The following is a 13,429-nucleotide window of genomic DNA, read 5'->3' on the forward strand; positions in this document are numbered from 1 at the left end:
ATTCATTTAAAAAAGAAAAAAAAACTCCTGGTTTTTTACTAATTTTGGGGGGGGGGCTTTTTTTTGTGTGTGTTTTTCAGATTTTTTTTCTGTGTTTTTCAGATTTTTTTTTTCTGTTTTACTGAATTTTTTCTGTAAAAAATACTGCAAAAAGCAGAAAAATATATTCAGGAAAACAAGCGGTAAAAAACACTGAAAATGTTTTTAATAAAACAGAAACTAAAAATTATTTATTTTTTAAAACCCAAAGCCACCCCCCCCCCCCCAAATACTCAGAAAAAGTGATGGCAATATGCTTCCATACGCTAGAAATGTACAATTTGTCTTCATTCTTGTAACAAACAAACTAGTAAACTGTAAGTCTGACAGCGTTTTATGCTGCATTTTATGCAATCTCTGCTCTTTCTTGCAAGGAATACAGTCTAATTTCTTGGTATTTCCCAGTTAGCAATTGCTTCAGCCATTAACAAGACAGCAGTTGTGTTAATCTTGTATACTGCATTTAATGCATCTGATCAGCACAATCACGCCACGCAAGGAATAAAATATGATTGCCTTTATATCCTGGATTGTTGACTCCGATGCTCGTAAGTGACTTTTGCGCGACTTCAAGTCGTTTCCAAGGAAAGCAAAGCAAGAGTCAAACCTGGACAATTTGTGGGCCGTGAATAATGCGCAGGTCAAAGGTATGCTGGGGGAGGCTCAAGGATGTCGAGGCAGCCCCTCCGCCAGGACGCAAAGTCAGAACATACCCTTTCAATTATTCAAAGTGGAGCCATAGCAAGTGGCCAGCCATCGAGATGTTTGGCTTTGAGCGAGTTTCAACAGCAACGTTATTTACCTTCTTCCTTTATGGGATTTGACTTCCTGCCCGCTCACTGTAACGTACACGGCTTATAAATGTATACAACGGCTCAGTGTGTGCGATGTCAGAAACCAGATTGAGACTCACGACCACTGATTTTTTTTCAATGTACCTTTTTTTTCTTCACTATTATTATTCATACGGGCACTTCCGCAAGGCACCCTTGAGGGTCGGAGGCGCTATCACAAGGGCAAGGCGTAGTAGTCATCGCTCAGGCGGGGATAATAACTGGGGGTGGGAATCTTTGAATGTCTCACGATTCGATTCGATTTCCGATTTTTGGGCCTGCGATTCGATTCCGGATCGATTTTCGGTTAAGAATGATTTTTGATTCAAAATGATTTGATTGACAATGACTTTTGCTTCAATTTATAGATGTGCAAAGAATCGTAATGATCTACACCAGTCTGACTCGCTAATGCTAATTAGCGCGCTACTCGCAGCACTTTTATCACGCAAAAGAACGTCTCCACACTGCAAAAAAAAAAACTTTTATTGGAATAACTTGATCGTGACTTTTTCCTTTTACTCTCTAATGTGGCTACAACTTAACAGTGTATCAGACCGCGTGGAACCACACTGCCCCTCAGTGGCCAAATCGAGTACAACATGATCAGCGCTGCCAATAAAGAAACACACAAACAGGGCGAGACGGTATAAAATAATTTAAATAAAATCGGTTTTGGGACATTTAAAATCCATTCTGAATCGTACTAAATGAGAATCGCGATTCTTATGAGAATCGATTTTTTGGCACACACCTAATAATAACTCTTTGATTTGAGAAGTTCTATTCATTCACATTCTTTTCCCCCGCCAAAATCTGCCTTCTCGCTTACATCTCACCTCTGAGCGGTCGCTCGCAGCATGAGGTGCTCTCAAGCAAAAAGAATGTACATTACATATTGTCATTTTTATACAAACAGTCTGTATGGGGTTGACAGCTAACAAGAAGCAGTCAAGTGGAAAAATAAAAAATCCAAACAGCAATGATCGCTGATCGCACTTTAAGCACGGTGTTCCACTCACACGCATTTTTACATTTTATTTAAAACAAAACCCAGACAAAAAAAATGTTATTTTGACCCAAAGGAATAGAGTAGAATAGTGCTGATGCAGAAGCAAAAACAAAAATAGCGGTGGTGGGGTAGAGTAATAAAAGCAAGCGCTGGGATGTTTGGGAAAATGTCCCTTGGAGGAAATCTTCATTCTAAACACTTTGACTCCATTTGAAAGCCATGTTCCCTTTCTCTTGCTATCCCTGATTGAAACAAATGAGGCACATTAGTACAATTTGGCTCTATCGGCCTATCTGTAAAGACGACTGACTGCAATCAACGAGAGGGGCAGGACGCAATAATAATAATAAGAATAATAATCAGAAATTGCAATCCCCTTAGCAGTTGATGGCTAGATAGGCCATTTAATCATCCGTCATCCATTTTTCGTAACTGTTTATCCTCAAAGGGTTGCTGGAGCCGATTCCAGCTGACTTTGGACAAGAGCCAGTCTTAGGGCACATATAGACAAACAGCTGTGGACCAAACCAAAACAGGAGGGCCGGAGCCCAGATTCGAACCCCTAGCAAGCAAGACATGTTGCTTATGTGCTTTCGAGTCGCTGTAAGCGGCATAGTAATGATTTTGGAGCAACCAACCTGATTGGGTGTTTTAGTAAGTGCTACTTTCAGCGAGGTCAAGACATCACGGACAAATTAATTAATTCACCAATAGATTAATTATAAAACTGTACTATACACTTAGGAATTCTTTGACTATTTTTATTTTGTAAAAAAAAAAAAAAAAACATTTAAAAAAAGCAAACAAAGAACAAGCCCACCGTGAGGCGTTGGTGCCACCTATAATGAGGAAACACTGACCCCCTGAGCAAACAAAGCGGTACTGCACTTTGGGGACATCACGACGTCAGCACCGCACGACGTGGACAACCGAGCAGAAGGGCGGAAAAGGCTTGTTGATTGAAACTCTTTCAAAATAAGAGCTAGGGTTCTCGCTATGCGCGTCCAGAACCACTGAAAACACCATAAAACGAACGCTCTTCCGAATAAAGTGTAGTAATGAAATATTAATTCAATTAAAATCGCTCAAAAGACGTGTAAACGTAGATTTAAAATACCAACATATTTATCGCGAAGGGACGCTAAAGCCGCTGCTTGGCTGGATGCAGGGATTTTCAGGATGAGTTGTATGGAACGAGGCAGCTCATGTAAACAGCAGCCATGGGTGTAACGTTGCACTGTTTTGATTAACTGGAAATTAGACCCTTTTTCTCCACAGTTGTGTTGTCGATTATTCTGCAAATCCGCGCTGCTTGGTTTTTTAAATTGTTTTTTGAATTGTTTTTTTTTTAGTACGAGCAAGCTGAGAGACAATTTTAAGCTAGCTGTCACATAGCCAGGAGCCACATCAGCTGCAGTTAGCAATCAGCCTAGCATCAATGTAAGCGAACTGTGTGCTCTTGCATGTAGCACTCAGACTGTAAAATGTTTGTGTCTGGCACTGTCTTTTCAGATATCACGTCATGGCAGAGGGCATTATGAGCAAAGCAGCCACAATGGAGATTCCCATCAACAGCAATGGAGACACTGGGACACAGCCAGAGGATGATAGTCTGGAGCAGGTCAGTTACTTATTATCTTGTTTGATGGATTGCTGATAACATCACTTTGCAGCACAATATCACCAAGTATTCAGCCAAAGGCTGCACCTTGATTAATTTGTTCTTGACTAAGCTTGTATCAAATTACTTTTAGCCATTGAAATGAAATGCCTTTCAGATTTACCAACACCCCCCCAAAACAACATTTTGTTGTTGTTGTTGTTTTAATTAATAAAACGATCGCTGCATGTTGCTTTTTTTGATGGGGGGGGGGGGGGGGGGGGCAATGAAAGAAATTGAAAAAACAAACTGGTGCCATATGTTGCCATATTCCATATGTCACTTCATTGAGTCCGCAGTAAAAGTGTGTTGCATTAAAAAAAAAAAAATCCAGCTGTTTGTGGATCAGGATTTGCAGCAGGTGATGGTGTCAGGGCCCAACCTCAACGAAACCAGCATCGTCTCGGGAGGTTACGGCGGTCCAGCGGGAGGAGGCATCATTCCGACCAGCAGTATCAAAGGTACTGCCCGCCCCGCCCGCCATCGCATCGGCTATTTATTCCCACAAATGAACCCTGAGCAGTTTTTAAAAACCCGTCAGTCACAGCAAGAGGCGGCCGTAACAAAATGGAGGCATTCTGATTACTCTGATTTCCAGTCATTGTACATCTGCTGACCTCCAGGCCGCTGCTTTGCATTACCGTATCTCATAGGGCCTGCCATTCGTTTCAACCCCGAATATTTGGACAGAAGACCCGCCCCCGCGCCTGCACCAGGTGCCTGTGCATTCTGTTGATGTTTCTCAAGTTTGAACCCTTTGAGTCTTCGACTTTTGGGCCCTTTCTTTCTTGTAAAAAGTCTCCTACTTGGACAAAAGGACTGCTGCCCTTGCTCGCATGCCTACATTTGGAGTTGAGTGGAAATATTGGAGTCTTAACCCTTATGTTATGTTTTATGGTGAGTCTATACGACCTTTCTGAAGAAGTGACAAAATTGACAAACTTTTGACAAACCTTTGCTAAAAGCGCCGCATGTGATATTCACACACACTCTGCATCCAGGCTGCAAATGAATGGCCCCGCATGGGCCGATATTATTAAAATATCGTGATATTACAGCAATGTTTTAAAATATTTGGGTAAATAAACCCTTCCCCCCCATTGGACACCACCTATATATTTTTTTTAAATCAAAATATAGAATGCAGTAAGAGTACACATTTGCAAATGTGTACCATATTACGTTTGAATAAATAAATAAGCAAAAAATAAATGTTGACAATTTTCTGCTTTTAATTCTTAGTAAGTATTTTTAGAACAGACCCGGGAGCTACTTATGTTGTCATTGAGGCTAACTAGTACACGCTGGCACCTTGTGTTTTGTTTTGTCTTTTTGTTTTTTGAGGACTATGCACATTAATCAAAAGGCATTTGTTTAAGTGTCTCTTTCAACCCCCCCCCCACCCCCACCACCACCAACAGCACGTGTAACTATGTTAAGAAGGAGGCGGGGGGAATTAAATTTTAGGCAATTAACTTCTAAGAGGTGGCTCATTGAATGAACTCTGCAAGCAACCAATTATATTGTGCCGTGCTTAGAAGTCACCTCCAAAAATAAAAGAGCTCATTAGCGTTGACAGCCAAGGGTTATACGAAATATGAACGAAATACTTTTGTGGTGCACCAAAGACACAAACATAACAGGAGGGTTAAAGGACACACTAACCAAATAAGAGCATTTATTTGTAATATTGTATTGTCTGAAACTAGTAAGACTGGCTGTTGTTGTTGCTGTTTGCATTTCATCTCATTAACTCCATTCTTCCTTGTTTCCCGAGTGCATGAGAAAAAAAAAAACGCATGCCGGCCACATCTTCAATCGTTGACGCCAAAAAGACACATTTCACTTTCCGTTAAGCTTTTCTCACCCATGTTCCGCATCCTCGCCATCAATCCCATCGCAGACATCCGCATGAAATCTCGGACCGCTAGCTTGCCCACCGGCCAGCCCGCCGCCGCCAGCCGACTGGCGCGGCACGGCAGCGAGCCGCGAGCAGGTATCATCGCCGAAGCCCGTCACCGTCTCCTCATTCACTCATTGCCACGACTCCTGTGTCCGTCACGACTGACTAACATGAGTCAGCTAGCTTATGTTTGCTGCTCTTTTTTTTTTTTTTTTTTTTTTTTTTTTTTTGAAGGCTCCTCGAACCATAACGCCTGCAACGCGGTGGATGAAGTGTCCCGTGGCGTGGCTGTGGAGAAGCTGGACAGTGTGAAGAAATGGGGCATCAACACATATAAGGTAATAAGCTATGCATTTTGCTGCATGGGCCACATTTTACACTTAAAATTTTCAAAATGGGTACACATTCAATTCTGTAGAGTGAATTTGACTCTATTTAGAGTGGGACCAAATAGACTCCGTGTTTACAATTGGAAGAGAGTAAAATAAAGAAGTGAAGAAGAAAAATACAACTCACTCAAGGGTTGAGGAACAAACTCACGACCTTCCGCTTGGGAGACTGCCACACTGCTACCTGAACCATGCCACTCCTCTTGTTTTGCTTATTTCCAAGGAGACCAGACCAAGGTTATTTTAGTTATCTGTAACGAAATAACTAGAACAAAAATTCAAAAAACATTTTTGGTTAACAAAATAAAATGAAAACAAAAATGCTTTTACAAAAAAAACTAAAACCAACTGAAACTACATTTACAAAACTAAAACTATAAATTATAACAAAAATGTCCTTAGTTTTTGTCGTTGGTAATTAATTTTAATACACAAACCTTTTGGGTTGATTTGAAATGCGATTTAACTATATTTATTTTGATATTAGCCAGAATAAGTACGCTTGAAAGTTTGTCGCGCGGAAGTGACGTCATCGAGCAGCAGCCAATAGAAAAGCACCTTCAGATGACGTCGCTCCGAGCTGACAATTTTGCGTGTTTGACTTTTGGCTCCAATGGCTCGCCTTGCCTACTTTTTCATTTAATTCCGACGAAACGCAACTCTAAGTAAGAAGTTTGTTACTTTTTTTCATTTTACCACGGTATTTATTAAATCTTACACTTTTATTTTTTTTAAACAAAACTATTACTTAAACTAAGAATTTTGGAAATAACTATAACTAATAAAAACTAACAGAGCCACCCTGAAAACTAATCAAAACCAACTCAATTTAAAAAATAAAAAATAACTATAATGAAATTTCCAAAACTATAATAACCAAACACATTACTTGTATTTGTGAAAACTGGGGTCAAGTTGTATTTTGCAATTGTAAAAATGTGCAGAATTTCACAAATTACTTCATGTTCAAGATTAGAAATATGAAAAGAAGAATGCACTGAGCTGTTACCGTCTTACAAATGCAATTATGCCATCTAGTGGCAGAAAAATTACCAATCACATCACACTCGTTTTTTACAGCACAGGACATCTTTTTAATTTTAACTCAATTTTATGAATTATTATGAAATGACCAAAAGATGCAGCCATATTTCTATTAGTTTAAAATGTTTCCATTTTTATGTTGAAAACTTTTAATACTTTAAATATTTTAATGTACATTTGATTGTACATTTAGAACAGATAAAATTTGCAATTAATTGTGAGTTAACTATTGAAGTCATGAGATTAATTCCGATTTTAAAAAAAATTATCGCCTGAACTAATTACTCTAAAACGGAGTCTATTTGGTCCCACTCTAAACAGAGTCCAATTTACTCCACAGAATTGACTGTGTGTGATCCGTCTCCCTCAGTGCACCAAGCAGATGTTCTCGGAGCGCTTCGGCCGAGGCTCGCGGACGGTCGACCTGGAACTGGAGGCCCAGATTGACTTGCTGAGAGACACCAAGAGCAAGTACGAGAACATCCTCCGGCTGGCCACGGCGCTCACCGGCCACTTCCAGAGCATGGTGCAGACGCAGCAGGCCCTCGGGGACACCTTCGCCGACCTCGGCCAGAAGTCGCCGGAGCTGCAGGTAGCCTTCAGCGCGCGCCTCTCGTGTCTGTCTCGGGTTCACAGCTTACGCTCTGCTCTGCATGTGAGATCATCTCAGAAATATATTTGAGGGGAAAAAAAGGCCGTGCTTGAATTTTTATTTCCCTTTTTTTTTTCTTTTTTTTTACAACATTAGCACATCATAACATAAGACAAAGATAATGACAACAATAGAGTAAATAAAGAATCAAATAAAAAAAAAAGATGGCAGCACAGCAATGAAAATTGTGTTTTGCAAATGTCTTAAGATTAGGGTGCCAAAATGAGTGCTTTAATTTTGAGTTAATTTCAAGTTCCTTCAACGCTACAAAAAAAATTTAATACGCGATTAATGACCTTGCCTTACTTGGAAAACCTGTACTGGGGGAATTCCAGTCGCAATGCAGCAGACACGTCCACGTCGAAATTTAGCAGTAATAATAGTGCATATATTTGTGGAGACTGGGGTCAATTTGTATTTCACAATTTTAAAAAAATTACTTCATGTTAAAGATTGCACTGAGCTGTCACCAGCGTCTTACAAATGCAATTATGCCATCTAGTGGCAGAAAAAAATGACCTCAACACAAATCAATATTACACTCGTTTTTTACAGTACATCTTTTTAATTTTAACTCAATTTTATGAATTATTATGAAATTACTAAAAGATGCAGCCATATTTCTATTAGTTTAACATTTTCTTTCACTTTTATGTTAAGAGTATGAACACTCAGGAGAAATATTTTACGTTTAAATTTGCGATTAATTGTGAGTTAATTAGTGAAGTCATGCGATTAATTACGATTAGAAAAAATAATTGCCTGACACCCCTAACACGTCCGTGTTATTTTTTTAATCCAAATCTAAAAAAATGTTAAGACCTTGCCATCTTCTTTTAGATGATTTTTTAAATTTTTTATTATTATTATACATGCATACGTCAATCGACAGATAACTTCATCAGTTAATGTTTTTTTGTTTTTTTTGCATGTCTTTGTACGGTCATCGTAATTTTTTTCTGCCAAAAATAGGAATCAGCATCAGCGTGGGTCGAGCCGTAATTGCTAGTAAATAAATAATAATAATAATAATTTTTGGACCAGTTTATTAGTGAAATTGGCTACTTAGTGAAGGATGCCATTTTACGTTTCATGTTTTTTTTTTTCCCACCGTCTCTTCAGGATGAGTTCGGCTATAACGCAGAAACTCAAAAGCTATTGTGCAAGAACGGCGAGTCCCTGCTGAGCGCCATCAGCTTCTTCGTGTCCAGCATCGACACTTTGGTCAACAAAACCATGGAGGACACCCTGTTGACCATCAAGCACTATGAAAACGCAAGGTAACGCAAACGCAAACGCCGGCTGGACGTCCTCGTGCGGGCTTCCCTGCCATGTGACGGCCGCCATTTCCTGTCGCGCTCAGGCTGGAGTTTGACGCCTACCGGTCCGATTTGGAAGAGTTGAGTTTGGGCCCGAGGGACAGCGCCGCCATGGTCCGCATCGAAATGGCCCAGCACGACTACCAAGTGCACAGGGACAAATACGAGCGGCTGCGCAGCGACGTCAGCATCAAGCTCAAGTTCTTAGAGGAGAACAAGGTTTGGATTGTTCAGCAAAGGTGTGCGGCACCGATATGCCACCAGATGGCGCCAAAACATTTTGTAGGAGACATGGCTTTGGCTTGAGCTAACCAACAGGTTCGACTACTAACTGTTGGGCATGACACTAAGAAATTGGAAAATTAATCCCAATGTAAGTATTTAATAACAGCCTATTCAAAATACGAAGAAATATTGAATGGATTAAAGATAAAATACTCAGCAAAGCAGTGACAAGAAATACCATGCTTTCTTAAAATGGAACCCAGGGGCAGCAAATTCAATGAAAACAGCAGGGGCCCCAAAATGGAACCCTGCTGAACACAATACGACAGTGGGACTCAAAGCAACCATAAACATATATAAATAAACTTGGAGAAGTCTTAAAACCCTCGTCAGGTAAAATTGTTTTTATGACACATAAGTCAAATGAGCCCAAATTTGACTCTTTATTGGAAGTCATTTTGGAGTATTTTTTTTTACTTGCGACCACTCAAAATGTTCAGTGGCATCAGACCTATCCTTACATATACAGTATAGTTTTTATTTATTGTTTTTGATGCCCTCTAATGACAATAAAAGCAATATTGTCCTAAGAGCACAAATAACTATCATCTGTGTATATATATAAAAAAAACTCATTCAAATTGGAATATTCACGCACACACATGCACTCATAAGCGTGTGCACATCACTGTTACTGCGTCCGCACACGCTCAGGGCTGAGCTCTCGATCCCAACCGTGCTTTCTTGTTTTGGTATAAGAATGGGGCCATAGAAAGCACATAAGTCAGCTCAACCAAAAATGATAATTAGCTCTCTAGCGCCATCTGGTGTATTATGGCTTTTATTACTCTAAAGTTAAAAATAATTAAAAGTCCTACGTTGAAGGGATAAAGTGGGTAATCGCGGGAAATGCACTATAACATATTAGGTGTACAGTGCATCAAAAAACATGAAAAATTATGATTTATAATGAGAGTCAATGGGCCAAAATTTGGACATTTTTACTCATGTGCAATATAAAAAATTGTTTTCCCCATATAATAATCACAGTAATAATTTAGAAATTTTGGACGGTACCATTTTGAACTTCAACATGTTTTGGACAATTGGGTGCAATTTCAGGTCACTCTGTGATTTTTTTTTCATATGCTTTATATTTGATATTAATATTAATAAACAGCCAAAAATTGGACGTTTTCATTACAAAGGGTAGGAGCATTTGAGAGGATTGGCATGGATGCAGTTCACCTAGAAAAGCATTCTGCCAGCCATCCATGCTGTTTACTTGATACAAGAGGGTGCCGGTGACTGGTATCAGCAGCGTTCGTGAGCACTCGGTACCTTGAAATGAGCTCGCCCAATTGAGTGTTACTTTCCCACAATGCTGGCTGTTGTTAGATGTGTTGCTGCCATCTTGTGGCAAAATGTCATGAGCTCCCTTAAGTCCTACTTTGGATGCCGTTTGTCGTTTTTCGCAGGTGAAAGTGATGCACAAGCAGCTGCTGCTCTTCCACAACGCCATCTCGGCCTACTTCGCCGGCAACCAGCAGCAGCTGGAACAAACTCTGGTGCAGTTCAACGTCAAGTTAAAGCCGCCCGGCGCCGACAAGCCGTCCTGGCTGGAGGAACAGTGACAGGTGTTTATTGCACGATGGAAAAATGAGATAACATAAAAGTCTTTTTCTTTTCTTTTTGCGATTTTCACTTGTTCTACTTTACTTGGTGTAGGTTTCACTTATATCTCATTTGTTAAGCTACACACTATTTGATGGTCCGTTCATTTCAATGTATATATAAAACAATATGTAAAGTATCAATATAGACTTTTTTTTTTTGTAGACATCGGATCTGTTGGGCATTTAATTCTTGTTTTTGTTGTCTTTTGATATCTTTTTAGAACAGTACATGAGAGTTTGTAAGTGAACTTTATTCTGTTCTGTGTTCCAAATGACACATCATTCGGGTCCGAGCAATGCAGCGCAATGTTCCTCTTGAAATTGCTTCGCGTTTTTGTCGTTAAGATGCCACAAAGATTTTCATTTTTTCCTCAAGAAACAAAGAAACAAGAGGAAGTCTGCCATTTGAGGGACTTTTCCGGGGGTTCTTTCAAGATAAACTTTTGTCTGATAGCTACCAGATTTGAACTTTTGGACAGAATTGTGTCTTAGATGGCAGCAAAACTTTATATATTGCCGATGTGGGTCAAAGCTATGGAAGACCAAAACTGCCAACATTTAAAATAAATGAATGAATAAATTAATTACTTAATAAAAGTGAAAATAAAAATGGATATAAAAAATATTTCAAAATTAAATAAGTAAAAATGAATAAAAAACAAAACAAAAAATTAAATATATAATATAAATAAAACAAAAGATTCGAAATAAATATCAATCAATCAATAAAAATGCTTTATTTCGACATTTTTTATTTATTATTATCTATATACTATTATTTAGTTGTTTTTATTTCCATTTATAGTTATTTTTTGTATTACATTTTGAATTATATTTTTAATATAAGTAAAAAATTTCACTTTTATTTATTTATTTTTTAATTTGGGCAGTTTTGATCCTCCATACAAAGCGGCCATTTTATGGTCATTGCAGCCATTTTCAGACTTTCTTCCAAAACAATCTTCCAGATTTGCTTTGACCGCTCCAGAATTTGAACCAGCAGACGGACGGACGACACAGAATTGTGAGATGTACACGTTTTCACCATTGGCGTGTGGGCAGAGCATGTTTGATGGCTCACCATCAAAGAACTCCAAATGCCTCAACTTTGCAAGGTTGCAAGCGTCCTGACTGAAGAGATTCGCAGGCAGAAATGCAATAACTGCTTTCATTTACTATAATTGTCATTTTACATGATGGGACGAAACATGTCATGTATGAAATATTGTGTGTGTATATTGAGTACATTTTTCTTGGCTCGTGTACGATCTATAGTTAATTTCGTCTCCTGCTTTGGGTACCCGGCTGAGCTCATTCTTACAACCGGACTTTTTACAGGCGTTTGACTCTGTATTGAATTGACAATTCATCAAATGGTACGACCGAAATGAACAGTGGCCATTGGTCAGTATTTTTGAGCAAATGTGTTGCAATATTTTTGATGTGGATGGTACTTTTTGGTTATTGATTAGTGCCAAGTGCACTTCTTAAAATGATATGCTCAAATTATGTTTAAATGGTGTTATTTGGAGGTTTAAAAAAAAAAAAAAACTTTTAACTTTTCCGCTATTTCTCAATCTGCGTAAGAGCGTTGTGTTTTCAAGTCTTTGTCCTTGTGGTGCACTCGCAAATAAAAGTCTGCTGGATGACGTTCCCATTCAAATGAGCACTTGATGCAAATGTTGAAAAATACTGCAATAACGAAACTGGCGAGTCTCTTGTCGCCTTCATATGAAGTTGACGTGCAAGTTGTTCACACTGTTGTGGGTATTTTTCTACTTGACCCACAGGGCAGACATGTGGCACTTGAAACGTCGTCTTTTATGATCACAGCCACTCGGGCTTGAATTTGTTCTGAGGGTCATTTTTCAATTGTCCTTGATTTATAACGTGCGGCGCAGCTGAATAGCAAAAAACTGGAGAGCAACAAAGGAAGTGGAAGTCCACATGCTTACTTTATTCAAAGGAAACCAAAAACCAGAAGGCTTCTTGGCCGCTACCGACGCGTCATGATAGGCGTGTACACACACACTGCGTCAAAAACATTGATGGCCAAAACGAAAAAGTGCTGCGTATGCACAACAAAAACAAGGAGGCGCCACCTTGTGGTGCGGTGCCACATTGAGTTAGGAGCGCATGCTTTTAGTATAAAACACTTCTGTTGACACTATTTACATGTTTTGACTGGAGTAAACGTGCTTTGTTTTTTCTTTTTTTTTTAATATCACAATTCAATTGTTCAAATTTCATCAACTGGTTTGAGACAAACGGTCTTTCTGCAGATCTTAAATCAGCGGCAAATCTTGACATTGTCCCCCATGAAGGGATTGTAAACAAGCATTTGCATTGAAGTGGATGATTACACTCAGATCCCATCTTCACTATCTCCCTACCTAAACAATCAATAGATAAGAAAACCGGGTTCCCCCCCCCCACCCCCTCCTTATCACTAATGATTGAAAGAGTGTGTGTTTGCATCTTTAAAACGAATCAATGTCATCATCAATCTTTTAAGCGCTACCGATCACGTTGCTCGAGTCCATAAATCCAACCCAGCGCTCACAGTCCAGCCACTCGCACCAAGTCAAGGAGGTCGACGAGCGATCCCCTAGAAGGTGGAGGCGCTCCTTTTCCCAGGACAGGTGAGCAACGCACGCACGCACGCACGCACGCACGC

At 39.5% G+C, this 13,429-nt stretch overlaps 1 protein-coding gene across 9 annotated transcripts; it reads left to right on the forward strand.

Moving 5' to 3' along the window:
- The first annotated feature begins 2,893 nt into the window (after positions 1-2,893).
- LOC147171657 (arfaptin-2-like) lies at positions 2,894-13,285 on the forward strand. 9 transcript variants are annotated; one of them, XM_086080413.1, is made up of 11 exons: positions 2,894-3,324; positions 3,397-3,505; positions 3,879-4,005; positions 4,198-4,260; positions 5,448-5,540; positions 5,682-5,785; positions 7,251-7,472; positions 8,655-8,812; positions 8,896-9,070; positions 10,555-10,713; positions 13,268-13,285. In XM_086080413.1, exons 2-10 carry the CDS (start codon positions 3,407-3,409, stop codon positions 10,708-10,710), a joined length of 1,197 nt encoding a protein of 398 aa, XP_085936539.1. In that variant the 5' UTR covers positions 2,894-3,324; positions 3,397-3,406; the 3' UTR covers positions 10,711-10,713; positions 13,268-13,285. The 9 variants fall into 9 exon arrangements, with proteins under 9 accessions (XP_085936539.1, XP_085936540.1, XP_085936538.1 ...); XM_086080414.1 differs by lacking the exon at positions 13,268-13,285 and adding an exon at positions 11,721-12,402; XM_086080412.1 differs by lacking the exon at positions 13,268-13,285 and having other exon boundaries at positions 2,895-3,324; positions 10,555-11,000.
- Positions 13,286-13,429: the final 144 nt, after the last annotated feature.

The sequence above is a fragment of the Leptonotus elevatus genome, chromosome 7, assembly GCF_054856555.1.
Source record: "Leptonotus elevatus isolate MCC_2025b chromosome 7, RoL_Lele_1.0, whole genome shotgun sequence".
Classification (NCBI taxonomy): Eukaryota; Metazoa; Chordata; class Actinopteri; order Syngnathiformes; family Syngnathidae; genus Leptonotus; species Leptonotus elevatus.

Excerpts from the sequence above, each read along its gene's own strand:
- LOC147171657 (XM_086080413.1), top strand. The coding sequence starts at position 3,407 with ATGGCAGAGGGCATTATGAGCAAAGCAGCCACAATGGAGATTCCCATC. Across the intron at positions 3,506-3,878 it reads AGGATGATAGTCTGGAGCAG|CTGTTTGTGGATCAGGATTT; the intron begins GTCAGTTACTTA and ends AAAAAAATCCAG. Across the intron at positions 7,473-8,654 it reads AGAAGTCGCCGGAGCTGCAG|GATGAGTTCGGCTATAACGC; the intron begins GTAGCCTTCAGC and ends CCGTCTCTTCAG.